The 25,138-nt window shown below is 51.9% G+C and overlaps 2 protein-coding genes across 10 annotated transcripts; one reads left to right on the top strand and one right to left on the bottom strand.

Annotated features, from left to right (window-relative positions):
• The first annotated feature begins 1,889 nt into the window (after positions 1–1,889).
• Positions 1,890–9,936, top strand: LOC126646325 (gametocyte-specific factor 1-like). Of its 2 annotated transcripts, XM_050327566.1 has the most exons (7): positions 1,890–2,024; positions 4,291–4,388; positions 5,654–5,780; positions 6,435–6,521; positions 7,176–7,236; positions 7,963–8,044; positions 8,735–9,936. In XM_050327566.1, the coding sequence occupies exons 1-7, from the start codon at positions 2,003–2,005 to the stop codon at positions 8,747–8,749; spliced, it is 492 nt and encodes a 163-aa protein (XP_050183523.1). In that variant the 5' UTR covers positions 1,890–2,002; the 3' UTR covers positions 8,750–9,936. The 2 variants fall into 2 exon arrangements, with proteins under 2 accessions (XP_050183523.1, XP_050183524.1); XM_050327567.1 differs by lacking the exon at positions 7,963–8,044.
• A 2,533-nt stretch (positions 9,937–12,469) lies between these two features.
• Positions 12,470–24,484, bottom strand: GOSR2 (golgi SNAP receptor complex member 2). 8 transcript variants are annotated; one of them, XM_050327482.1, is made up of 6 exons: positions 24,394–24,484; positions 22,445–22,509; positions 20,698–20,806; positions 19,245–19,377; positions 17,134–17,274; positions 12,470–14,891 (listed from the first exon to the last, which is right to left on the bottom strand). In XM_050327482.1, exons 1-6 carry the CDS (start codon positions 24,420–24,422, stop codon positions 14,730–14,732), a joined length of 639 nt encoding a protein of 212 aa, XP_050183439.1. In that variant the 5' UTR covers positions 24,423–24,484; the 3' UTR covers positions 12,470–14,729. The 8 variants fall into 8 exon arrangements, with proteins under 8 accessions (XP_050183439.1, XP_050183441.1, XP_050183442.1 ...); XM_050327484.1 differs by lacking the exon at positions 24,394–24,484 and adding an exon at positions 24,344–24,369; XM_050327485.1 differs by lacking the exon at positions 24,394–24,484 and adding an exon at positions 24,293–24,318.
• Positions 24,485–25,138: the final 654 nt, after the last annotated feature.

Raw genomic sequence — 25,138 nt, 5'->3', positions numbered from 1 at the left:
AATAAATACTTCAACAGAGCGGTACAACAGCAGGTCAGCTCAAGCTGGTGCCCCCCCAGAGGCACCCAGAACGAAGAAACCCCCAGGAAATGGTGACCTCATGGCATGTGCACCTGCCCCTCACGTGTTCTCTTGCTCCAGTTTTGGGGTTTGGCTTTCCAACACCTTGTTGAGGTGTTTCCTCTTGCCCGTGCAGGCAGGAGCTGCTCTGATCTCACAGAGCTGCAGCCTCTGCAGAGGGGTGAACCCTCCTGATCTCCTGCTTCAGCTTCTGGAGCACCCGGGAGCAAAAACAGCCCCAGACATGGGAACAAAAGCAGCCCCAGACATGGGATAAACACGGCTGAGCACCCAAACAAACCATCAGCGTGTTGTTGTTGTTGCAAAATGTGGGACGTGTAAAATTTTCTTAAGAAAGGATGTTCTGTAGTGTTTGATCTTTGTAATACTTTTGAGCCTAATCAACACGATGGGAGATTTAATCCAAGAAACAGAGGGGAACCAACAAGCTCCAAGTGATGTCCAGGTGTTAGAAAAATAAATTATATGTTATTAGAATTGCCTCGTTAAGGTTTAGGGCTGGACACGCTTCAGCGATCCCAGACTTTAGGGGGAGGTTAACAAAGCTTGGGAAGAAGGAGATACCACTGATAGTGGGCACGAAGAATGCAGGATTTACATGCCACAGAAATTTGGCAGAACTCCCAAGATAAGGAAGAAACAAATAAAGCCAACTCAGTAACTGTGCTGAAATTAGCTGGGTAAAGGGTAATTCTGGCAGGGGCAGATCCCAACCACCTACCCGAGAAACTCATTGACCCAAAAGCACAAATATGAGGAAATCATTAAGCAATAAAAGATAGAATAGTAATTAATAACAGAACTATGTCATTTGCTCTCTACAGCTCCCTGATGGAACACTGTAGTGAGCTGGGGTCAGTCTCTTCTACCGTGCCTGCAAGTGAGAGGACCACGGGAAATGGCCTTGAGCTGAGACAGGGCAGATTCACGTTAGGTATTAGAAAAAACATGTTCTCACTGTGCAGGTGGTCAGGCTTATATTAGGGTGGTGGGGTCTCCATTCCTGGAGGTGTTCAAGTGTTGTCTGGGTGTTGTGCTTTAGGGGTTACAGTGGCAGTGCTGAGCGGACAGTTGTGTTGGAAAGCATATCATTTTCCTAAAATTTTAATTAATGGTAGCAGTTATCTGGTTTGGGGTTTTTTTGGGTTTTTTAAACTTACAAAAGGGTTGTGAATTCCTCTATCAGACAGTGCTCAATCCTGTGATTGTTTATCAGTGATAAATAATGTATATCTGAGTTTCATCTTTAAATCACCAAAGCTCTGAGTTTCTCTGAACTAGCACTGATAAGCTTCAATAAACGAAGCTTGAGGGAGCTGAGGATTGAACATCTTGGCGTGTTAAATTTATGGTCCTTCAAAGACGCATTGGAGTGACCAGAAGGCACAGAGGGGATTAACAAAGACATTAAACCCTGAGAGCTGGAGACTCTGCCTAAGGAGGAATGACCGAGGAATGCGGACCAAATGAGGCAAGAAAGGATAGAGTACTAACTAAATTAGGAGAATTGTTGCAACTTAGGACCAGTGAATGTTAATTTGTTTGCTAAAATGTTTAAACACCTGAAAAGCCTCGAAAGGGATCCACGTGGCTGGGATGATTCACCACCTATCTCCGGCCAGAATGAAGCAGTGCCCGGCTCACTAACACTCCAAAGGGAGCGCCGGAGGGCTGGATTTGTTCCCGACAGCAGCAGCACCGCGAATGTGCCGGTTCCCCTCCGAACCCGCCCCTCGGGGCCGCAGAGCCCGCAGAACCCGCACTGCCCGGCCCGGCCCGGCCCTCATGGCGGCGTCGCCCCGGCAACCGCGGCCTGGCGGGAAGGGGCGGGCAGGGCGGGCGGAGCCGCGGCCACAGAATCAGCAGCAGCAGCAGCGCCAGGAACTCACAGCCAGGACAGGAGCCCACACGCAGTCTCGCCATGGAGCTGGAGGAGGACGTGGGTGAGCCTCGGGGTCTGCCCGGGGTGGGGCAGCGCGCTGCGGGCAGGGCCGTGAGGGCGCGGGCGGTGCCCCCTCGGGCCGGGTGTGACCCGCTCCAGTGCCCGAGCCGGGCCGGGATTGACTCCCTCGGGCCGGGTGTGACCCGCTCCAGTGCCCGAGCCGGGACGGGATTGACTCCCTCGGGCCGGGTGTGACCCGCTCCAGTGCCCGAGCCGGGCCGGGACTGACTCCCTCGGGCCGGATGTGACCCGCTCCAGTGCCCGAGCCGGGCCGGGACTGACTCCCTCGGGCCGGATGTGACCCGCTCCAGTGCCCGAGCCGGGCCGGGACTGAGTCCCTCGGTGCTGGCCGGCAGGAGGGGGGCAGCCGGTCGGCTCCGGGCGGTCCCAGCGCCGCTGCCGGCCCGGGCGGCTCGGGGGTTGCCGTGGATGTGTCCCCATGCGGGGGGACGGGGACCGGACCCCCCTGCCCGGGGCATCGCTGCGCTGCCTCTGCTCGCCTCGGCCGCGTGTAAATCGTGTCTGCTCACCTGCCCGGGCCGCTTCTGGTGCTGTCTGGGCTTTGGGTTTATGTGCTGAGGGCTCGGTGTTCGCTTCACTCGCAGCGCGCTCGGTCGGGTCTGACGTGGAGCCGGTTCAGAGGAACAACCCGTGACAAACAGTGCTAAGTCTTGAGGATTCCTGTAACTTTAACAGTACCTAATCCCCTGATTATCAGTGATACGTATCTGATATCATACATCTATCACTGATATTTTAGCCTCGGGAATAAAGACCGTGCCCGACTTAGTCTTGTGGATTCCTTTAACAGGCAGTGCTCGATCCTGTGATTGCTTATCGGCGATAAATAATGTATATCTGATATCAGATGTGTATATACCGGTGGTTAACGTGCACAAGCGGCTGTTTTAGCCGTGGGAACAAAGGCTGTGGCTCGAGCAAGGCTGATAAGACGGTGTTTCTTGGCCGGGACACACAGCTGGAATATATCCAAGGAGAAGAAGCTGTGCTTGGGAGGCTCGGGAGCAGAAAAGGATAACTTGAGGAACGGGATGTTCCCCAAAGACCTCTACTCTAATGTAAATAAGTTCCCAGAGTGATTTAAATATGTAAAAGAATGCTCGGGAGCGTTTAGCACGTACCTGTGCGTTCTGATTAATATGTGTTAGTTCCATAGACATAAAACGGTGTGTTAGGAGGAGCATCCCCCCCCCAGAGCACCCCGTGCCAAAATAAACACCTGCTTTCTAATACTGAAATTGCAGTGTTAGAGAGTTTTATTTTTCGCTTTTATTTTATTTTTCGGTGACAAAGCCACCTGTGGCTGCTCTTCCAGGGGCAGCTGGGCCAGGGCAAAGGCAGTTTGGTTTTCAGCTGCCCTGAGGAGCTGAAGGGGCTGACGCAGGTGAGGTGCTCAGAGGCACCACATGGAAACTTAGAGCTGTTTTGTCTCCTGCATAATTAAAACCTAAATGTCCTAAAAGCCTGAGCAAGAGGAATGGCAGACCAGAAAGAATGGAGCAGGCTGGTCTGGCTCCCTGGTGTTGTGCCCCACAGACAGACCCCCAGGCAGTAATGGGGACTCCTTCTGGCTGCCTCCTCCTCACTGAGAATATGGAAAGTGTGAGGTTTTATTAATAGTTGCATTTTAATATCTTTTATAGACAGAAAAGTATTTGTGGAGTCACACTGCCTCACTGTTCAGTGCCTCGATTCTTCAGTTGTTCTGCTGGTTTAGTAACTCCTCAGCTCCTAAATTATTACAGGACATATTAACAACTTCATTCCGAGTCACCTGCACCATGTTGGGCTTCCTCTGAAATGAAACTCAGTTGCCTTCTGTTCCTCCTCCAGCAAAATGAGCTGTTGATAGAAAAAAAATTTGGTTCAGCTCCTGAAGGTGCTGGTGGGTGTGTTGTGATCCCACTGATCCTCCTCTAGGAGAGCTGGAAAAGTGCTCCAGGCTCTCCCTTGGACTTGGGGTATTTCCCACCTAATAAGGGCACTGAAAGAGCTGCTACACTCAGTGCTACTGAGTCTCCTGTGTTTTGACCGATGTTCCAGTCATGAAAACTCCCCATTTAATTAATTTGATTATGCAAACCAGGTGCCTGCCTTAACGAGTGTTTTCAAACTAAGAGCAACTGGTTTGACTCTCTCAGCCCTGATGTGGTGTGGTGGGGTGGGGTTTTCCCCCCTTCCCTGTGTCAGTGATTCCTGTCTGTGTAACCAGGTGCTTTTTTCCCCCCTCTGTTCTGTGCCATCAGATCTGCTGGACCCAGAGAGGCTGATCCAGTGCCCCTTTGTCAAACAGCACCAGATCCGAGCCTGCCGCTTCCCCTACCACCTGGTGAAGTGTAAGGAGGTGAGCTGGGCTGGGGGATTCTGGGCCTGCAGACGTGCCCTGTGGGCTCTCATTCCTGCTGCAGTTCCTGATCAGCAGCCTTGGCTGGTCTTTATTTCACAGAACTTTGTGATTTGTTCAGTAACAGCTTCAGGCACCTGTTAATTGACACAAGACCAGTGAGGGAGGGCTCAGTCACAGTTCTGTGCACCCCTCTTGGCTCCTCAGAGCAGATCTGGGAGGTTGCAGTTCATCCTTGCAGTGCTGGGAGTGCAGCTGCACAGCAGGGCTGGGGAGTTTTGTTTTGCTGATAACTCTTTCGTGGGCACCTGGCACAATCTGCACACCCCGGGCTCAGCACATCTGGGAGAGGTTTTATTCCCCTCTCTGTCCTTTATCTGGAATTTGAATACAAATCATTTCACAGGATGCATTCCTTCTCTGTTGTCCTCGTGGGTTGGGTTTCTTTAAACCTTCCTGAGCTTTGGGTTTTTCCTGAGACCTTTGGAAACCTGATTGTCCCTTTTGAAGTTTGCCAGTGTGTTTTTAACACAGTGCTGTGCCTTCCAGTTAAGGTGCAGTTGTAGGCTGTGTGTCCTGGTAACAATGCAATTAAATCACTTTGGTGGAACTAGAGCCTTAAAAATAATGAATAATGAGTTTGGACAAGTTTCCTGGTTAGGAGGATGAGGTGAGACAGTGATCACCAAGCACACACAGCTTGGTGTCTGAGTACTTCTGCTTGAACTGTGTTTAGAACCCTGCAGTCATGGAATGGTTTGGGCTCTCCCAGCCTGTTTTTCCCAGGAAAACATCTATCACTTGGAGGAGATAATTTACTGTAGTGACAGCTGAGCTCTGCCACTGGAACTGGTGCTTGGGATAAAGTTGTTGAATGGGAATCCAGGTGGCAGCTGCCAACTCCTTGGCTGTTCTGAAAGGTTTAGGGAGTTTCTCTGCCTTTGTGCCTGCTTATTTAAAATCCATCTGACTGGGTTACCTTTGCCTAATGTCTCTCCCTGATGGTTTTAAAATTTGTGCTGTAAACCCTTTGCAGCCCCTGTCACCAGGAAACTGGAGGGAGTTGACTGAGGGTCTGTTCCACATCACTCAGAGGTGGCTCAGTGAATTGTGTTTGGAAAAACAATCCCGGGGCTTTTAGGGCCTGCCTGACATTGCCCTTTCTTGTTTAGGCTTATCTTTTCTTAAAGCAACACCACAAATATCCCAGTGAACTTACAGGTGATGTGGCAGATGAGTTTGGTTTTTTTTTTCCCCTTGTGCAGAGCAACCCAGAAATTGCAAAGAAATTGGCCACGTGCCCGTTCAACGCCCGGCACTTGGTGCCTCGGGGCGACCTCAGCGACCACATCATGAAGTGCAACGACCAAGCCCTCATGGAGCAAGATGTAGGTGAGAGAACCCCCTCCCTGCTCCCAGGGGTCTGCTCACCCCCGGGGACTGAGGCTCCTTGGACTGTGGAATGTCCAAACCGTGGGATTCAGGCTGTTGTCTGTAGTGCTGTGTGACACAGCGACCCTGGACAAAGTTCATCTCCTTGGCTTGGCTTTCTCAGGTGGTTTCTTGAGGTGCTCTGGGTAGGCCTGGCACATATTTCGTTACCAGCCTTGTTGAATGGAAAGGTTTTACCAAAAACCATGCAGGAGGTGCCTCTGGCAGGAGCTGGGATGCTTTAATGACCACAAGGATGGGCCTTTCATCCTCCAGAGCTGCCCTCCCTGTAACTCCTGCCACACTGGGGAGCAGACAGCAGGTTGATATCCCCTGCAGAGCTGCACTGAGGCCAGCAGTGATGGCTGCATCCATGGCAGCAGCTTTTCCCCTCACTCCAGCATTCCTGCTCAGAGCCCCAGGGAGCAGAGTCTTCTCTTGTTCCTTGAGAAAGGCAAACTCAGAGTTGCTGGATTTCAGCTCGGTCCCTGCCTGTCCCCAGCCTGTTTGTGTTGGGCAGAGCTTCCTCTGCAGCCAGGAGGGGTTTCACAGCTCGAGCCAGAGCTTCAGGGGGTTTAAGGGCTGCAGGTCACTGTGTTTTCTCTCTTCCCCAAGTGAGTGGGTACTGTGAGCCCCCAGAGGAGCAGGTGAAGGATGGGAGCACGTGGCAGGCACCTCCCTGTGATGAAGACTGGGAAACAGGTGAGGACCTGCTGCCTCCTCCACGGGGAGGCTGGGGATGCTCTCACTCAGGTCTCCCTTGTAGGACACCTTGGTTATGCCCATTCCTAAAAACATGGATCTCTCCCCCACAGCAGGCTTGTCTTGCTATGGAGAACACTCCAAGGTGCTGCCTTGGGAATGATTTCCAAGCATCCTCTCCTCCTGTATAAGCTTTTGTACCGTGTGTGCAGTGATGGCTGTGGGAACACGATAACTTTGAGTTCCTCAGTGAAATGGCAGCAAACACATCCATCACAGATCAGCTTGTGCTCCCTCTGGAACTCGTAGAAATGTGACAGAGATTCCTGATCACAGAATCCCACAATGGTTTGGGTTGGAAGGGACCTTGAAGATCATCCATTCCCACACCCCTGCCACGGGCAGGGACACCTTCCACCAGCTCAGGGTGCTCCAAGCCCCATCCAACCTGGCCTTGGACACTTCCAGGGATCCAGGGGCAGCCACAGCTTCTCTGGGCAACCTGTGCCAGGGCCTGCCCACCCTCCCAGGATTTCCTCCCGATTCCCAATCCAGCCCTGCCCTCTGGCAGTGGGAAGCTGTTTAAACTGATGATCTGGGGGTGGTTGCTGGGGTTTCTTGGTTCTGAGCCACAACATCTGTTTCCCTTCACAGAGGTGTCAGAGATTTCTACCTCTGCTTTTGTTTGGGGTGTGCCCAACTCTGCCATAAACAGGTAGGGAATGCAAGTTTGATTGCAAACAAACCCGTGTCTGTATAGGGGAACATTTGCAGGCTCCTCCCAACCCTGGGAGGAGCTGCCTTTGCTGCTGTACAAGCCTGGTTGGAGGGATGCTGGACAGCCAGTGTTCCTGGGCTGCTGGGTCAGTGGGACCTGCTTTCTCCTGGTCTGTCCCAGAGAAGCGCAGACACTGTTCCTGTGTGCCTGTGGCAGGGGGCTCTTCCTGCCCTGTGTGCAGGGACTGAGGGATGTCTGGCCAGTGTGCAGGGGAGGAAGGTCCCTGGGAGTCCTTGGGAGCTCCTGGGGCCTGGCCAGGTGTGCTGGTGCTGGGCCCTGTGTTTGCAGAATCCTCCCCTCCCGCCCCTTGCAAAGTGTGATCCCAGTTTGGGCTGGGGGAGCTCAGAGCTCAGTGCCCAGCTGGGAGGAGCTGGTGTCACTGTTCCCCCAGTGTGCTGGCTGTGGGATGTGGTGGCACCAGCAGAGCTCTCTCAAGGTCCATCTGACAGTGGGTTCCTTTAAGGTCCAGCCACGTCCTGCCCGTGGCAGCTCCGGGTTCCGTGTGGGCTCACCCCTGCTGGCCTCCCCTTCCCTCAGGACTCACAGCAGCACCGTCTGCTTCCACCTCTGGGACTTTTTGGGAAACCTTTGAGTGCTGTGGGGAGCTGCAGAGATGTGCCCCAGGGCATTTGTGAGGAGTAACCCCGAGTGTCTCGATTGCAGCCCCGTGAGGGACCAGAGCCACTCGCTGCCCTCGCGGATGAGGCCTCCCGAGACCCTCCCGTACAGCGTGTCCTGCAGGGCTGTGAGTACTGACCCTGTCCCCTCCAGAGCTGGGGCAGCTCCTGCCGGCTCTGCTGCTTTGTGGCTCTGGGCAGGAGGGGTTGTATTGAGCACCTGCCTCCCTAGAGCAGCTTCTGAGGGAATCTGCTGCTCGGGTCACCCTCTGTGTGTCCTCTCTCCCCTGTCCTTCCCAGCCCTCCATTCCCGTGGTCCAAGTTAAGGCAGCACCACTCCCTTGCCAGGTTGGCTCTGTCTAAACAAGCCCCTCCCCACCACCTCCATCATCCCCTCTCACCCTGCACCCTCCCCCTGACCTAAACCAAACTTTCCTTGCTCTGTGCTCTGCTCACTGCCAGGCCCAGCTAAGCCAGAGCTGGGGCTGCTTAAACCAAGCACTGTGGGAGGGAAAAGCTCTCAAATTCCACCTGGGAAGGAGCTCCCTGGGTGGAAGAGTCCCATGCTGAAATCACAGACTAGGACTTGCCAGTAGCAGCAAAGCAGCAGCTCAGAGATACTTTGGGGAGTGATTGTCCTGATTCCCTCTGGGAGCAGCTGCAGGCACAGCTCCTGCTCAGGCAGGGACTCTGCAGTCACCTCAGGGCTGGGCTGAATCTGCCACAGCACACTGCAGTGCCACCGACCCTTGGGGGAGTGGGGGAAATTGTCGTGTCTTTCACCATCTCATGCCAAAAACGCATCTTGTCCTTTCCAGAATTCGGAGTTTTAACATCTCACCCCTCTGGAAGGTGTTTTTCCAGCAGGAAGTGCCTCCCTATCTGGGACAGGAGAGCTCCTGTGGATGACAGACCTGCTCTGGACCTGGTGGCAGGATTCTCTACGCTTGGCTTTTGCTGCATAACATGTTTCTTGCAACATTCGGGCATGTTGCCAGATGTCCTTGGTTGCCTTGTTTTCCCCAAGCAATTTACCTTCAGTTGGTGACTTTGGTTACTGTTATCAAATAAATAGACTGATAAATTTACAGGGACTCAAGAAACCTTTCCTGCTCAAACCCAGGCAGTTTGTGGTGCCTGCAGGGATTTCTGTGGACCTTCTGCTGGCTGTTTGGGAGGAGTTGTGGTTTGCTGGGGAGCTGCACAGACTCCCTGCAGGGAGCTCTGAACTGCTGGGGCTCATGGGGTCGTGTCTGAGGGCCTGTTCCAGCCTGGAGAGCAGAAAGTCAGTGCTGAGGGTTTCTCCAGGCTCTGGACACTTCCCACTAATTAAAATCATCTGGAGCAGCCAAAGTGACAAATAGTTTTTCTGCCCATGATCTTTGTTTTTATCTTGTTGGAGTTGGAGTTTGTCCACTCAGAGCATGGAAAGGTAGGGTTGTGTTTTAAACCATGTTTTCACTTACAGAGACTGCCTGGAGAGCATCCTGAGCTCACCTTCAGCCTTTGGCACTTCAGGCCTCAGCTGTCTCCTGTGTGTGAGGTGATTCCCATAATGGGGAATCCTCTCTTGCTCCCTGCAGTGCACACAACTCCAAAGGGCAAGTGTCAGGGGACACTGAGGTGCTTGCCTGGTTTCCAGCAGAGTTTTGTGAGTTTCTAACGTGTTTGAGAGCTTTCAGGGGCCTGTTCTGCGTTGGAGGCGGGGGAGGGAGGAGGGTGGAATGGTTTAAATCACTGAAAATACCTGTTTAGGCCATTGCAGTTGTTCAGATCAAGCAGTGTCTTCCTAAAGTGCAAAGTTGGATCTAAATGTGGAACACAGCTGAGCAGCCAGACGTGGTGTTTGTCTGCCAAGAGACACATTTTCCTCTAAAGACTGGATTTTCACCATCTGTGTCCTACCACTCTAGAATAATAGATGTTGACTGGAATGTGCAAAATCGGGATTCTTTTAAAATTCTGTCAATTTCTGCCAAGGTTCTTGTTGGTAATTCAGAATAAAAACGGTTTAAGTGTTCTGGGACTGCTTTTCTTGTGAGTCAGTCAGTGCTTACACAGGGAGCTCTCCTGTCCACCCTGACTTCATTTATTCTTTGTCACCTCGAGTGGAAGTGGTGACAGATCCCACATCCCCGAGAGCTGACATCCTACCTCCCAGAGCTGAGATCCCACATCCCAAATAGCTGAGAGCTTCTCTGGGCACCCTGTGCCAGGGCATCCCCACCCTCAGGGAAATTTCTTCCTAACATTAAATCTCTCCTCTTTTGGTTTAAAACCATTCCCTTCCTTGTCCTGCCTGTGTAAAAAGTCCCTCTCCCTCTTTCATAATCCCCCTTTAGGCCCTGGAAGGGGCTCTCAGGTCTCTCTGCAGCTTCTCCAGGCTGAACAGCCCCAGCTCTCCATCTGTTGCCACCAGTTCTCCCCTCTCCTTCATTGGGAGTGTAAACTCTCCTTGGCTTTTCCACTCTGCCCTGTGTCCTTTGCCCAGTCCTGTTCCATCCATGCCTTGGCTTTTCTGCTGCTGGTGTAGAGGTTCCATCCTGGCCCAGGGCAGGTCTCTGACACCATCCCTGCCCTGCATTTTGGGGTTCTGGAACCGTTTCCATTCCCACCGGGCTGTAATTTCTCCTGCCCGTTTCCAGAACCTTGACAGGACTGAGTGTTCCTCTCTGATCCCGTCACTGGTTTATTCCCCTCTCCCCCTCCTTTTCCCTCTGAGAGGAGGCACAGAAAGAACCCAGAGCTGTGGAACAGGAGCCCAATGACCCCTGGGGGGGAGGAGGAATCCCAGGAATCCCTCGGGATGCCGGGAATGCCTCGGGACTGCAGCACCTGGAGCCGGTGAGTGCGGGGAGAGCTGAGGGGGGTGGGAGGGAAAGGCTTCACACCCCGCAGGTTTGGGAGACAAGAGCAGGGCAGGAGCACCCTCTGCAGAGAATGGGAAACCACGGCACCCTCAGGCTCCCGGTGGGACTCCTGGGGGGTCCTGTGCAGGGCCGAGGGCTGGACTAAAGGATCCCTGTGGGTCCCTCCCAACTCGGCATCTCCTGGGATTCTGTGACAGCTCCACCCGTGGACGCTTTTCTGGACCAGGGGGAGACATTTCTTTCCCTCAGCTCAGACACCCAGTGTTGTTACTCTGGTCCTGGGTTGTGTTTTGCACTAAAGGAGGTTGATTTTTAACACTCCCCCCTGGGACATTCCGGGGTTAACACGAGGAATCAGCGGGAGAGGCAGAGCCGATTTTGGTTCCCGGCCAACCCCAAACATCCTCGGGGGTGCTTATCTGCACTATCTTCCAAATTAAATTCTGTCCCACCCAACCATCACCTTTATCACCCATTACCTCCCTCTCGATTCCATACCTTACCCCCATTTCACGGTTTTTAACTGCTCAAATACACGGTTTTTAACTGCTCTAATACTGACCCAGCTGATCTCTTTGTCTCAAAAGCTTTTCCCTCTCAGGTTTAACTGTCTTGGTTTAACCCCACCCAGAACATCCCACGAGCGTTCACTCCCTGACCTGGCCGGTGGGATGAAGGGGGAAAACAGTAAAACTTGTGGGTTGAGATAAGGACTCGTTAATTAAATTTAATTTAATAATTAAAACTATTATTGGGTTGTTTGGGTTTTTTTTAAGCAAAGGGAGAGAGGAGTAAAACCTAAGAGAAACAAGTTCTGCATCACCACCCACTGACCTTCCCCAGCAGTGATTGCAGCTCCCAGCCCGCCCCCCAGTTTATAAACTGGGAATGGCACCCTGGGGTGTGGAAAATCCCTCTGGCCAGTTCGGAGACCCCGTCCTGGCCCTCCCTCTGCTCCCTGGCAGGGCCTGGGAACCTGCGAAGTCCTTGGTTTAAACACAAACCACCCGAGTGTTACCAGTGCCATTCCCACCCACACTGAATCCCAAACTCGGGCTACTGGGGGGAAATGAGCTCCATCCCGGGTGAAACCAGGACATAAAACCCTCCTGGGTTTCTCAGTCACAGCTTCAGAGCATCAGTTCTGCTTCCAGCCTCGAGGGGCTGCCCAGGGACCGAAGCCCTTCAGAGCTGTCCCCTCTCTGCACCCCTTCAGACCTCCAGCACTGACTTCCTGCCTTCCTTGCTGGGTATTTTCTTACTCAGTGTTTTGTAGCTGTGGGGGACTGGAATTGTGTCAAACCAGAAATTAATAGCACGAGGAAGATAATCCAACTCCTTGATCTGACATTTGAAATCCACCACCTCTTCATCAACAGCCCCATTTTGCCCTGCAGGTTCTTCCCTCACTGCTCTGAACCAGAACCCACAGAAGGTGCAGCACGACACGGGGGCTCCAGCCCCCCAACCCCATTAGCCCCATCCCTTTGGCTCCTTCTGCTACCAAAGAATTCCTACAAGCCCCTCCTCACCCTCCCTGGCTGTGATCCCACTCCCAGCTGGCCAATCCTGCTTCCACCTTCTGGGAACTTCCCTTCCCCCTGAGCTGGGACAACACTGACCTGTCCCTGCTGGTTCATCTGGGCCCCCAAAGTGTTGGTCAAGGTAAAAAAAAGAAAAACATTTTGGCTGAAAAAACAAAATCTTTATTCACAGAATATCACATGAATCACGTCGTGTCCCACCCTCGCTCCTTTGTGTATAAAATACTGGTAAAAAGGTTTGTTTTTTTTTTTCCAGAGGGAACTGAATTCCCAGTGTCCCCTCCTGGGAGAGCAGTTCATCCCAGAGCTGGGAGTCGTGGCAAGCAGAAGTGAGGTCTTCAGGAAGGCAGGATCCCAATCCCACCCCATCCCACTGCAGGGGAGGCTTTTGGGGGGTTTTTACACAACACCCCTGAGAGCACTCGGGTTTCCAAGTCCACACCTTGGGCTTCCCATGCAGCACAACCGTGTCTGAAGGGACATGTCTTCAGATCCAGGTCCCCAGGGGGTTCCTCCAAGCCCCTCTGGATGCAGGGGGACAGCAAGGCCACTTGGCTCCCCAAGGGGACATCAGCCTGTGCAGGGACAAGGAGACTCCAGCAGGCAAAACAGATCAACAGGGAAACATCTCCTGAAATGCCAAACTGGGCTCAGAAATAGAAAAAAAAAAATCCAGTTCCAAATCTTTTATGGCTCCCACCACAGCCCAAAAGGAAAGAGGTTGGCCAGAGCCCCACCTTGGTGTGAGACAAACCCTCCTGCAGCAGGTCACAACCACAGAAACAGTGACAACCCCAAACTGAACCCCAACCTGTAAATGGAATTGGAGCAGTTCATGGGAAACAGAAAGAGATTTTAGGGACCCCTCACAAGTGCCCAGCTGCCCTGCCAGTGACCTCCCAAGGGCACCCCAGGATGAATCCATCAGATTTCATACTCAGAACAAATCTAGCTTTGGATTTAAGGTTTAGGTTGCAGAGCTGGACAGATGCTGTCACTGCATGATTCCTCTTCCCCTTTGAATCCCCCCCTCCCTTGGGCTCAAATGAAACCCCATCCCATGCCTGCCCTGCTCAGGTGTGTCCTTGGAAAGCAGCTCTGGGTGGGCCCAGCACAGCCCACGCCTCACCTGCCCCCGCTCCCTGAAACTCATTTTTGGAGTTTCTTAAACCGTTTCTCCCCGTTTGCACCAGCCCACAGGAGAAAAGCAAAGACAGAATGCACAGTTTGGGATCTGTCACTGATCCAGAGACCCACACCCATTCCAGGCAGAAAACAGGGCAGGAATTGCCAGCACAAGGCCACAGCACCCGGATAGGACACCTCTGTGCTGCTGCCAGACATCAGGGAATGCTCCAGACACGCTGGGATGGGAATGGATCTGAGGGGTGATTGAAAGGGATGCTGCCCAAAATCCCAGGATGGCCCCTGTGACAGGACCCTCAGGCTGCAGGGAAAGCAGGGCTGGACTGTAAAGGGACATCTCCCAGCTCAGGGTCAGGGAACTCCCCCGAGTGTCTGTCCCAGTAACTCCCCAGGGGCAGAGCTGGCCCAGGGAACACCCTTCCCAAGGCTGGGGATGTGGATGTGACCATCCCAAGGCAGGAGAGCTTGAGGAAGCACAGCTGCCTGGGACAGGCCTGCTGTGCTCATCCCACTGTCCCTGTGATGTGAGGAGCAGCAGGGAGCCCCTTCCAGCTCCGTGAGTGATCCCAAAGCTCTGTAGAGCACAGCCCACCCAGGGACTGGGGCAGGCAGGAACACAGCACTGAACCTCCCCTGGGAGCAGAAGGAGGTACCAAACAGCCTCAGGTGAGCTGAGCAGCACTGCAGCCTCAGCCAGGAGATCTGTGCTGGCTGATGATGAGTGTGGAGTTCACTGAGGTTCAACTGTGCCCTAAGGCCTCTCCCCACAAACCCTCCTCCTCCTCCAAGCACGTGGTGGATCTGCAGATGGAAACCCTTCACTGCCCAACTCCTTCTGCACCCTGTCCACAGGGCCGTGGGAGGTCTCTGTGCCACTCCTGCACTGCCAAGTGCAGTGCCAGGCTCAGCTCTGGCCAGCACAGGAGAGGTTCAGCTTCCACTCTGCCTCTGTGTCCTCCTGTGCCTCCAAAGGGACACTCCTGCCTTGCCTGGCTGGGCACAACATTCACTTCTGCTTCCTCTGAACCAGATCTCAAACCTGCAGACACGAGGTGAGAGCTGTAGAGGCCAGGGGGTGTTTTCACAGGGCCACTCTCAATGACAGCGTCCCCAGACACATCCAGTTCCCGACGTGCTTTGTCCAGGTGGGATCTGTAAACTCCAAAGTCCATGGGAAGGGCTCATCCAAAGCAGCACCCAGAGGGAAGTCCAGTCCACGTTGCTCCAAAGGCCTGTGGCAGGGGCTCAGCAGCTCATGTGAGGTACTGCACCACGAGGAACATGATGACACAGGTCACTGCCATCCCCCCCAGCATCAGGAACTTGTCCTGGAAGGCACGTTTCTCGATCAGCCTCATCACCGTGTTGGACAAGCCCAGCATGTTGGCAACGTCCAGGATCTTCTTGTGGGTACCCTGGGAGCAAAACACAACACAGACACCATCAGCCTCCTGCTCTGACACTGCTCATTCCACAGCCCGAGAATGGCTGGGGACGGATGGGTTGTGACCTGTGGAACCATCTGATGGGGGTGGCCACAGCAGCCTGGAAACAGCTGGAGGTTGGGACTGATTAATTCACACACACAAACAAGAACGTGGTTAAAGACACGAAATCTGTGTGGACAAACACACAATAAATATTAAGTCTCTCAGACAAATGCACTCCCCAGGGAGGAGTGAGAGTGTTCCTGGTCCTGTTCCAGACATGGCCTAAAAGAGCTTGCAGCCTGAGTGCCCTGTCACACCAGGATGAGGGACCCTGTCCCCCACAGTGGCTCTGGGTCATCCCTGGCAGAACATCCCTTCAGGAAGCTGGAGTTGGTTTCATCTCTGAGCCAGGTCAGAAGCACAGATTCCCATCACAGTGCTTTGAAATAAAAACTTCAGCTTCTCCTCCCACAGTCCACTGTATCTTTGGTCTCAGGAGAGCAAAAATATCATTATTTGGAACTGTTCTGAGCACAAACCTGACTGAAGATGAGGAAAATCTCCCTGAGGACTTTCAGATCACCAGTATCAGGCACACAAAGAGTTTCTCAATCCACTGCACATACAGGTTTGCAATGACAGATGACAGAGTTTCTTCTGTTCAGGGCTGTGCAGGTACTCAGGCCCTTCACTGAAATCTTTGCAGTAACACATCATCACATTCTCCCCCTGCATTCCCACACCTCACATTAACCCCCTGCAGGCTGCTCTTGGGTTCAGCTCTTCCCTGTCCCTGCAGAATCTTTCCTCACTGCTTCAGAAAAAAACCCAAACCTTGCTGGGAGAAAACAAACCAAATATAAAGCTTTGAAATAAAATAAAACAACAAAAAAAGTGAAAGCTCTTCAATTCTTGCAGTCATGGAGGAGTGAAACTGTATAATCAGAACAGTTAAAGTGACAGTCTGGGAATACTTGGTCCATACCTGTCTATTTACACAAAATAAGCATAAAGTTTCAGAGAATAAAGGAATTAGGGAATTAGAGTTGTGTCAGGGAGGGTCAGGCTGGATCTCAGGGAAAGGTTCTTCCCCCACAGGGTGGTGGGCACTGAACAGGCTCCCCAGGGCAGTGGGCACAGCCCCAAGGCTGCCAGAGCTGCAGGAGGGTTTGGATGATCCTCTGGGGCACAGGGGGGGATTGTTGAGGTGTCTGTGGAGGGCCAGGGGTTGGACTGGGTGGTCCCTGGGGGTCCCTTCCAGCTCAGGACAGTCCTTGGCTCCACATTTCTCTTTGTAAGTTGTCTCTTACAGCAGCTGCTTCTGCCAGATGTTATCAGGCAACAAAGCCCTGCCAGCGTAAGAAAAGCTGGGAAAGGGGAAAAGGAACATGAGCAGATGTTTCCTCACCTGTGAGGAAGAAGAAATCTCCCCCTGAAAACACAAGAACACGATGGCCCCAAAGCACAGAGCTGGGCAGAGACCCCCAGCAAAACAGGAATTCCTGTCACCGAAAATGCCTAAATCCCCTGCCAGATACACCCCAAGACAGACATCAGCAGTTATCCCCATCAGAATAAAGATGAATAAAACACACAAAAGGATTTCCCCACATTTTTCAGAAATTCAGTTCCTCCCCACGCACATTGAAAAGGTTTTTGTGTCCTTGAGCTATTCACTCAAAATATAACATCACTCTGAAGAGTCTTTAAGATAAAAGGCAAATATTTGCTCTTCAGAGACTGGCAGAAATACAGAGAAGTCAGCAGAGCCTGGGGAAGGGGGGATGTTGAGGTGCATTATCTTTATTCCTGAGGTCCATTATCTCCATCACTGAGGAGCATTACTTTTATCACTGATCTCACACACAAGTGCTTTCAGCAGCTCTGAGTGATGTTCATCTGAACCAACACCTGCCAGGCAGTCCCTGCCCCTTCTGAACTGACCCAAAACCAACCACCAACCAAAGGAAAACAATTATGAGGGGATAAAATGGAACATTCAGCACTCCAGACACTGCCCTGCAGGGGAGGGCCAGCCAGCCCCGGAAAGACCTTGCAGATATTACCAAAAGGATGCTAAAATGTAAAGATTTCGGGTTGTTTAAAGGAAGTTTGGGCCTTTCCAGCCCCCTCAGCTCGAAGCAATGAACCAAGGATTGATTTCACAGAGCCTGGTCATCATGAGCACAGGAAAACGTGGGGTCTTTGGTGACAAACGATGCCCCACCTTTAGGGTGACTCTCTGGTCCCTCAGGCCCTGCAGGATGTTGGTGCCACTGCCAATGAGCTCATCCACGCCCCGGTGGGCGCTCTGCAGGGACTCGTTATACTGTAAGGTTTCGTCGATCGGGATGGTGGTGGCAGAGTCCTGTGGGGAAAGGCAGGGACTCGGTTACCTGTCAGCCCCACTGCCCACACGCAGCACACACCCCCCTGCACACCCCACGGGGGCTGGGGGCTCCCTGCACACCCCACGGGGGCTGGGGGCTCCCTGCACACCCCACGGGGGCTCCCTGCACTCCAGCCCCCTGAGCAGCAGAGGGAACGCCACGCTGAGCGAGGTGACCTGGGGAGGACAGGCAGGAAGCCAAAGCTGATCAGCTGCTCCACCTCCAGGACGAGGGGAGTGAAAGCAGAGAGTTTTTACAGTCTCAGTTCATGATTTATGCAGGAAAGGGGCACTGCAAGAGAGGACATCAGAGCTGCAGAAGGTGTTTAACGAGGAACCATCGGATCACTGCAGGTGAAAGACTTGTGGAGGATTTCCCACCACGCCCCTGAGCGACAGAAGGCCTGAAAACCCCAGTGTTTGGAAGATGATATTCCAAGTGTTTATGACATGGTGCAAACTTCTGGCAGTGAGGGCAGACAGGCATGGTCCCCTGAGCTCTGGCTCACTCGTCACCCAGGGCCTCAGAGAAAAGAAATTACAAATTTACACTTTTCACATTTTTTCCCAGCAAAGATGCATTTGCTCAGCAAGGAACCAGGACTCTTGAACTGGAAATAATGTGATAAAACCCTAATCTGGACTGCACAGCAGGGCAGAGGATGTGATCCCTTGTAGCCTGCCCAAGGCCCCCAGCCCAATCTGCTCTCTGTCCCAGAGGGCAGGCAAAGGGCTCGTCACTGCCATGTGGGTTTGGAGCAGGACAGTGACACTCAGCTGACATCTCCATTTAACAGAATAGGAGAGTTATGAATACCAACTGGCCAAAATAAGCCAACAACTGACAAATAAATCCTCATTTTCCTATTAAAATGTCACTCCAAAGTCACGTTTTCATAGCAAGATAAAAAGAAATACAAAATAATCATGTGTTTTCTTTCATTTGAGACACATTTTAACATCTAAAGGAGGAAAAAAACACAATTTGCTCTCTATTTTGCATCTGTAAGCCAGCTGTTACTCTTTAAAACTGTTCCTCTAACAATGAATTTTCCTGCAGGACAACCTGTCCTGATTTGCAGAGGAACACCAAAGTGTTTAAAAATAAATCAGCTTTCCTTTCTAGTCTTATTTTTTAATTTTGAAGCAGCCAACAAAACACCAGACATTATCTTTCTGGCAGGCTGTGAGGAGTGCATGGAACTGCCCAAATCTGAAGCAAAGAGGGCCCCCCCACACTCATCCCTGACAACACTGACTACACACATAATGAATGTTGTGGGAGGTGCCTTTAACAAAACGGGGGGGGTGAAGGGAAGAAACAAACTTTAAAACATAATAATGATTTAAAAAACAACACACACACAAAAAACCCTAAAAAAACAACCAAACAAACAAGCAAAACAAAACAAAAAAAAATCCACACCAACTTTTCAGTTGCAGAAAAGTGAAATCTGAAAGTGAACCTACATTACTCAGAGCACAATTCCTCCAGGGGGGACTTCCCACTGGAGGAACTAAGAATTAGCATGAACAGGTGGAACATATTCACGTTATCACAAACTTTTGACTCCTTTCCAGGTAAAGAGCAAGGGTTTTGTGCCAGCTGTGTGATTTGTATTTGGATAAGCAGCAGCTTTGCTGACATCTACCGTCAGCAGGGTGTATCAAGTCAGGCTTTTCACAGCTCTCAGGATTTGACACAAATCCAAGTAAAATGAGCCCTTTGGGACCTCACTCACCCTTTTGCAGCTGCCCTGCCAAGCCAGGTGGGACTGCACTGGATAAAAGATCAGCAGCAGCTGCTGGAGCCTTTTCCTGCTGCCTCCAAACAGCCCCGTGAGAGCTGCACTTTACCCACACACTGTCATCCTTCCCTGCCAGCCTGCAGCTCCCGCAGCCCAGAGAGGCAAAGCACACATTTCCACCCAGGTGAACCCCATATTTACGTTGGTGGTGAAGGTCCTGGCCAGCAGCTCCTCCCGCTGCCGCTCCTGCTGCTCCCGCAGGTAGCGCCGCTGCTGGAAGTTCCTCAGGGCCGTCTGCAGGTGCTGCACGTCGTACTTGAGCTGGTCAACCCTCCTGCAAAGGACCAAGAGCAGGGTGAAAGCTCTGCCCTGGCTGCTGTTCCCACAGGAACGGTGCAGCACCAGCAGTCAGCACGGAATGGTGGGCTCTGCTCCTCCACAAGAGGCCACAAGGTTCAGTGTCAGGCCAAAATTCCACACCCACCTCTTCCCTGCCTCGTTTCTCTACTGAGCAGGGGATGATTCAACAAGGGATTATTCATTTTAATCAATTGTTTAGCCTCCAGGATAACAACAGAACGTGAAGCAGAATTCCTGAGCTGTCTCAAAGTATTTCTGACATGGAACAGCTCACTTTGAGCAACAAAAGTGCAATAAATGCACAGGAGAGCTAACTGGCAGTCTCAGTCATCCTATTCCATGACTTCAGGAGTTATACAGATCTGTTTCTTTTATAACACAGACTTGGAAAGATGGCAGGTTTTGTATTTTATGATCCCCATTCACATAAAAGATGAAGCTTTCAAGTTTCATTAATTAGCACCATGTTCTTAAGTTTGAATATTTATTAGAAGGAGCTTGAAGTCAGTGGGCAACACAGGAGACATCCCAGACATCTCCACTGGGCTGACACAAATCCTGTCCAGAACTCCTGATTAAATGTTTGATAATGTTTAATGTTTGCTTACCATTCTAGATAACTGATTACCTTGATTATCAGACTATTCTGGTCTGGTGGAAGGGCAGGGAGTTGGAACGAGATGATCTTTAAGGTCCCTTCCAACCCAAATGAGTGTGAGATTCTATAAAGAAATTCATGACTACTTCACATACTGACCTCTGCAACAGATGGAATCTGTTGGGACATTAATAACTGAGCCACAGAATTCACCAAGAACAGCAGTGCCTGATGTCTGTGGTCCAACCTGCTGCTCAAACCAGGGCTCACTTTGGAAATCTCATTTTAGTCACCCACAGCCAGGAAAATGGTCCAGAGAAAATGACACCAGCTGAAGGAATGTTACTGCCTGCCTCCACAAATGCATTGAAACCAACCTTCGTATAAAGTGGAATTTTATTTAAGCCTCCAAGTGCATGTTCTGCTCATCTGAGAACAGAGCCTTGACTGCAGCTCCACCACCAGTCTGTTCCTGAGGATCTCTGGGGTCTTTCCCAACCTTAATCATTCTGTGCTTAAATGCAGGACAGAGGTTTTTCCCTCAGTGCCTCAACTCTGCTGCTGCAGAGCACAGAGGTTAGGTTATGCAGGGTATAAAGGTTTCATACAAATCAAAAGGCAAAGGGCTTCAATAAATGTAATTAAAATAATTACAAAGACTCCCCTGCCCAACCAGAGCAAGGCAGGTGAACTCACAGCTTGGCATTCTGCCTCTTGTTGGGAGGTTCTTTGCTGGACAGGATTTCCAGGCGTTCCAAGTTGCTGAATATGTTGTCTATTCTTGCTTGGATCTCGTTTTCCACCACTGCAAGGAAATTAAAACATTGTTTGATTTGAACTAAAGAACTGCAATCTGATGAAGCATTCAAAGCTCTCTGTAAAACCTGAGAGATGCAAATTTTTACTGGATGAAAATCAAATAACAGAACTATAAATATCAGGAAATGCCACTTCTTTAGCTCAGTAATTTGACACTCTCACCTTTCCCCCCTCCTCTGAGAGGGGAGCCAACCCTTGCTCTTTCCAGACACCTGAGCCTCCTCTCCCTGTCAGGAATCAGGATTGCAGGCTCCCACATTCCCCCTGCAGTCCCCTCAGTTGACACCCCTATTCCTCCTCTTCAGCCACAGATAATCCCTTTTCCCATAAATTCTGGGATGCACACTAATATCTACAGCACTATCTGTATCTTTATGTATGCATAAATAATCAGGATGCTCATTTATTGACCATGTAAGATGTACCCAATCCTATCCCTTGAAATGGTCTCAAGCAGCAGAAGCAAGATGGGAAATCACATTCATTTTCAAAATCCCAGGGAACAGAAGTCTGGGAACTCTGGCAGTGTAGGTGGAGCAGTGCAGCCACCACAAAAACCAGAATCAGGATTTTAAGTTGTTATAGGAAAGTACTCACAGCCCTTCCTAGTGCAAAGTCATACTTCACAAGAATATTTAGAGCACTAGGAGTCAGTGGACAGGTAATAAATGCAGCCAGTCCTGTCACTCAGGAGCTCCTGGTGAAGCCCATGCTCAGTGACTCCAGCACGAATTAAGGCTTCCAGCACAGGTCCAAAATACATGGGCCAATTCTGCACTGGGGTAAAAAGTACTGCCACTCACACAGGAGCATTTTATTATCAGAGTCCTTTATGGGCACAGGGTTATAGTCCAGATTCACTGAGGCAGTTTCAGCCCTAATGGTTCTGCACGTTTCCCACCAGCAGGTGGAATTACAGGCTCGGGCTCTGGTGCAGCAGGAATTGTCAGAATCCTCCTGCTCACCAAATCCCAGCCTCTTCCCCAGAGGCTGCACTGAGCATCTTCAGGGGAAGATGAGGGAATACCATCAGCAGGGTAGGCACAGCCACATCCCTTACTTTGTGGGTTCTGCCAAAGCAGCCCATTAATGGTGTGGATGTGCAGCTCTGTCCACTCCAGGGTGTTTACTGAGTGCAGCTCCACGAGGGCAGGGACGGGAGCTTCTCCCCTGGTTATGGTGCACGGCCTGCAAACATCCCCAGACCACAAGATCCAAAATCCCACTGCAGGACACCACAGGGAGCTCCAAAATCCCACAGCAGGACACCACAGGGAGCTCCAAAATCCCACAGCACCAGAGCTCTGCCACCCCCACAGCAGGACACCACAGGAGCACCCACAGCGAGCACTGCTTGGCACCTAAAGGATTACAACAGGAGGATGATTTGAAGAAAATTCTTGTTGTTTTTCTGCTCTGTGCTTCTTACAAAACAGCACCTCACTGAAGTGAACCACTGAAATAATTGTAATGCACTCCAGGCCACTGCTGTGTCTCCCTAGCTGATCACAGTGACTCAAGAGCCAAATCTGTCCCAATAATTGCAAATACAACGATAAAGCTCCCAGGCTAAGCTAGCCCAGCCCCTGGGGGGGGACTCCCCTCCCTTCCAGGAATTACTTACAGTGCACTGAGCCCTTGTCTGAGGTCTCCAGGCGCCCCATGTACGACTGCACCTCGTGGACCTGCCTGGCAAGACACAAATAGCACATGCAGAGCAGTCAGGGACAGCTACAAAATCATCTTCCAGCACCTCAGTTTTCAGCTCCCTTCATTGGAAAGCACTTTTCAGAACAGAGCAGGAATCAGCAAGAGTGTTCAGTGCAGGCAGCCCATCAGTGACCACCACCACAGTTCCACTTCACAAGCACTGCAGAGTAAATTCATTTAAGCACAGAAATCAAGGTGAAGATTAGGAAAAGAAGCAGCTGCTCTGCCTGGAGGTGACAGGGGGGAGGTACCTGAAGGAAGAATGGCACAGAAGGTGAACAAGGAATGGTTTTCACTGCCTTATAAAATATAAATTCAGAGGCATCAAGTGAAATTAAAAGCTTAAAATTATAAGGAACTGCTGTTTCCCACAGACCTACATTTGGGCAATGCTGGAATACCCCTGGCCAGGTCACCTGGTGTGACCAGTCTCACAGCAGCTGAATTCACCTTCAATAAAGGCACTTTATTGATGGCTTTGATTAAACTTGGTATTTCACAAAAACATCACCACCTTTCTTAAAAACAAATTTTAAGAGGCCAGAATTTTGGCCACGTTAGTGACCCTTTCACCTGATAACCAAAGCACAAACGTTTCTGGAGCCAGACTTTGGAAACCAACCTGCAGAGCTCGAAAACATCTGTCCTTCAGTTAGTACACGAGATTTTTAAATCAGAGCTGCCTTCCAAACCCTGACTCTGTGCTGCTGAAGAGGGGACGTCCCAAGAGTGGCAATGCTTGGAATTAATTACAGAACCAATTCAATACCCAGAACCCTGCAATCCCATGCTTGTTCTATAGTTTTGTTTTCAGTCAGTTCAATTATCACCCCACCTCCCTCAAAAGAGCTCCCCAAAGCAGCAAATTACCACGGAAATTTGGAATATTGGATTAAAGAATCACAGAACATTCAGAGTTGGAAGGGACCTGTGAGTGATTCCACGTGCAGTAACAACAGAGCTGCAAGATTTTCTTTTTTTTTTTTTTTTGCCTCATTTTGCAATTTTCACACCACTCCTCCCCTCCCCAGACGGGCATTACCCATGAAATGGGGGATTTATCCTCAAGGAGCTCTCAGAGGGGGTTTAAACTGCAAGACACCTCAACCCCTACTGCCCCAAAAGCCAATATGAACCAGCACCCCTTAAACAAGCGCACGTTAATTAGCAGGGAGTAATTAATAATTAATTAACAGGTCCCCCGTGGCGGGGGCTGACGTGGCAGCAGCTCCTGTGGGAACTTTGAAACACCTGACCTCGCTATGGACTTGATTCCTTCACAGAACACGGGCCCTTCCCTATTTCCCAGATCCCCACATCCCTCACACAGTTGTTGCTGTGGCTGCCCCAGCCCCTCAGAGCTGCCGGAGCCCTCCTGCCCCTCACGCACTGGCAGGCTCGCTGTCCCAGCCCTTCTCACCCCCAGGACCCCCTCAGGCACTTCTTGTTGTGCCCTCGCACCCCTTGTGCCCCCTCACTCGCTCCTTGGTTCTCTGGTTCAGCCTCTCACCCCTCACAAACTCATTCCTGGGCTGGTACAGCCTCTCATCCCTCACGAACTTGTTGGTGTGCTGGCACAGCCCCTCTCAGCCCCCATTTCCTCTCACAAACTCGTTCCTGGGCCAGCACAGCCCCTTCCCTGCCCCCTTTCCCCTCACGCACTTGTTGGTGTGCTGGTACAGCCCCTCCATGCCCCCTTTCCCCTCACGCACTTGTTGGTGTGCTGGTACAGCCCCTCCATGCCCCCTTTCCCCTCACGCACTTGTTGGTGTGCTGGTACAGCCCCTCCATGCCCTTGTTTCCCCTCACGCACTTGTTGGTGTGCTGGTACAGCCCCTCCATGCCCCCTTTCCCCTCACGCACTTGTTGGTGTGCTGGTACAGCCCCTCCATGCCGTGTCTCCCCGCTCTCCTCACACGTCTCCTCTCCGGCCCTTCCGCTTCCACTCCCGCCGCTTCCGCTTCCCCTCCCGGCCCCTCTTGCCCCTCCCGGCGCCGCCAGGGGGCGCTGCGGGACCGGCGGGAGCCGTGAGGGGCGGGGGGGGACGGGCCGGGATTTCGGATATCTTTCCAAAAACTCCCAGTTCGGGGCTCTCCGAGGCACAGCCGTTCCTGCGGGCTCGCCCCGCGCTCAGCGGAGGTGCCGCGACCTGAGGGAGCTGCTTTGGGGCCGTGGGACTGCGAGCCATGAGTGGCGCCTCGTTCCCCCCCCCACGGACACCTCCCACCAGCCCAGGGTGCTCCAAGCCCCATCCAACCCGGCCTTGGACACTTCCAGGGATCCAGGGGCAGCCACAGCTTCTCTGGGAAATCCATTCCAGCCCCTTCCCACCCTCACAACCAAGAATTTCTTCCCAATATCCCATCTAACCCTCTGGCAGTGGGAAGCCATTCCCTGTGTCCTGTCCCTCCATCCCTTGTCCCCAGTCCCTCTCCAGCTCTCCTGGAACCCCTTTAGGCCCTGCAAGGGGCTCTCAGGTCTCCCTGGAGCCTTCTCCAGGTGAGCCCCCCAGCTCTCCCAGCCTGGCTCCAGAGCTGAGGGGCTCCAGCCCTGGAGCAGCTCCGGGGCCTCCTCTGGACACCCAAACAGGACCTGCAACCACCACAGA

The sequence above is a fragment of the Myiozetetes cayanensis genome, unplaced genomic scaffold (genome assembly GCF_022539395.1).
Source record: "Myiozetetes cayanensis isolate MyiCay16 unplaced genomic scaffold, myiCay2020 scf34, whole genome shotgun sequence".
Taxonomy (NCBI): domain Eukaryota; kingdom Metazoa; phylum Chordata; class Aves; order Passeriformes; family Tyrannidae; genus Myiozetetes; species Myiozetetes cayanensis.
The sequence above is the reverse complement of the archived record's forward strand: the minus strand, read 5'-3'. Positions and strand labels throughout refer to the sequence as shown.

Coding starts and splice junctions, on each gene's coding strand:
- LOC126646325 (XM_050327566.1), top strand. CDS start 2,003: ATGGAGCTGGAGGAGGACGTGG. Junction 4,389..5,653: donor ACCTGGTGAAGTGTAAGGAG/GTGAGCTGGGCT, acceptor CCCCTTGTGCAG/AGCAACCCAGAAATTGCAAA. Junction 5,781..6,434: donor CCTCATGGAGCAAGATGTAG/GTGAGAGAACCC, acceptor CTCTTCCCCAAG/TGAGTGGGTACTGTGAGCCC.
- GOSR2 (XM_050327482.1), bottom strand. CDS start 24,422: ATGGAGGGGCTGTACCAGCACACCAACAA. Junction 20,807..22,444: donor AGACAAGGGCTCAGTGCACT/GTAAGTAATTCC, acceptor ATTTCCTTGCAG/TGGTGGAAAACGAGATCCAA. Junction 19,378..20,697: donor AAGAGGCAGAATGCCAAGCT/GTGAGTTCACCT, acceptor GGTCCTTTGCAG/GAGGGTTGACCAGCTCAAGT.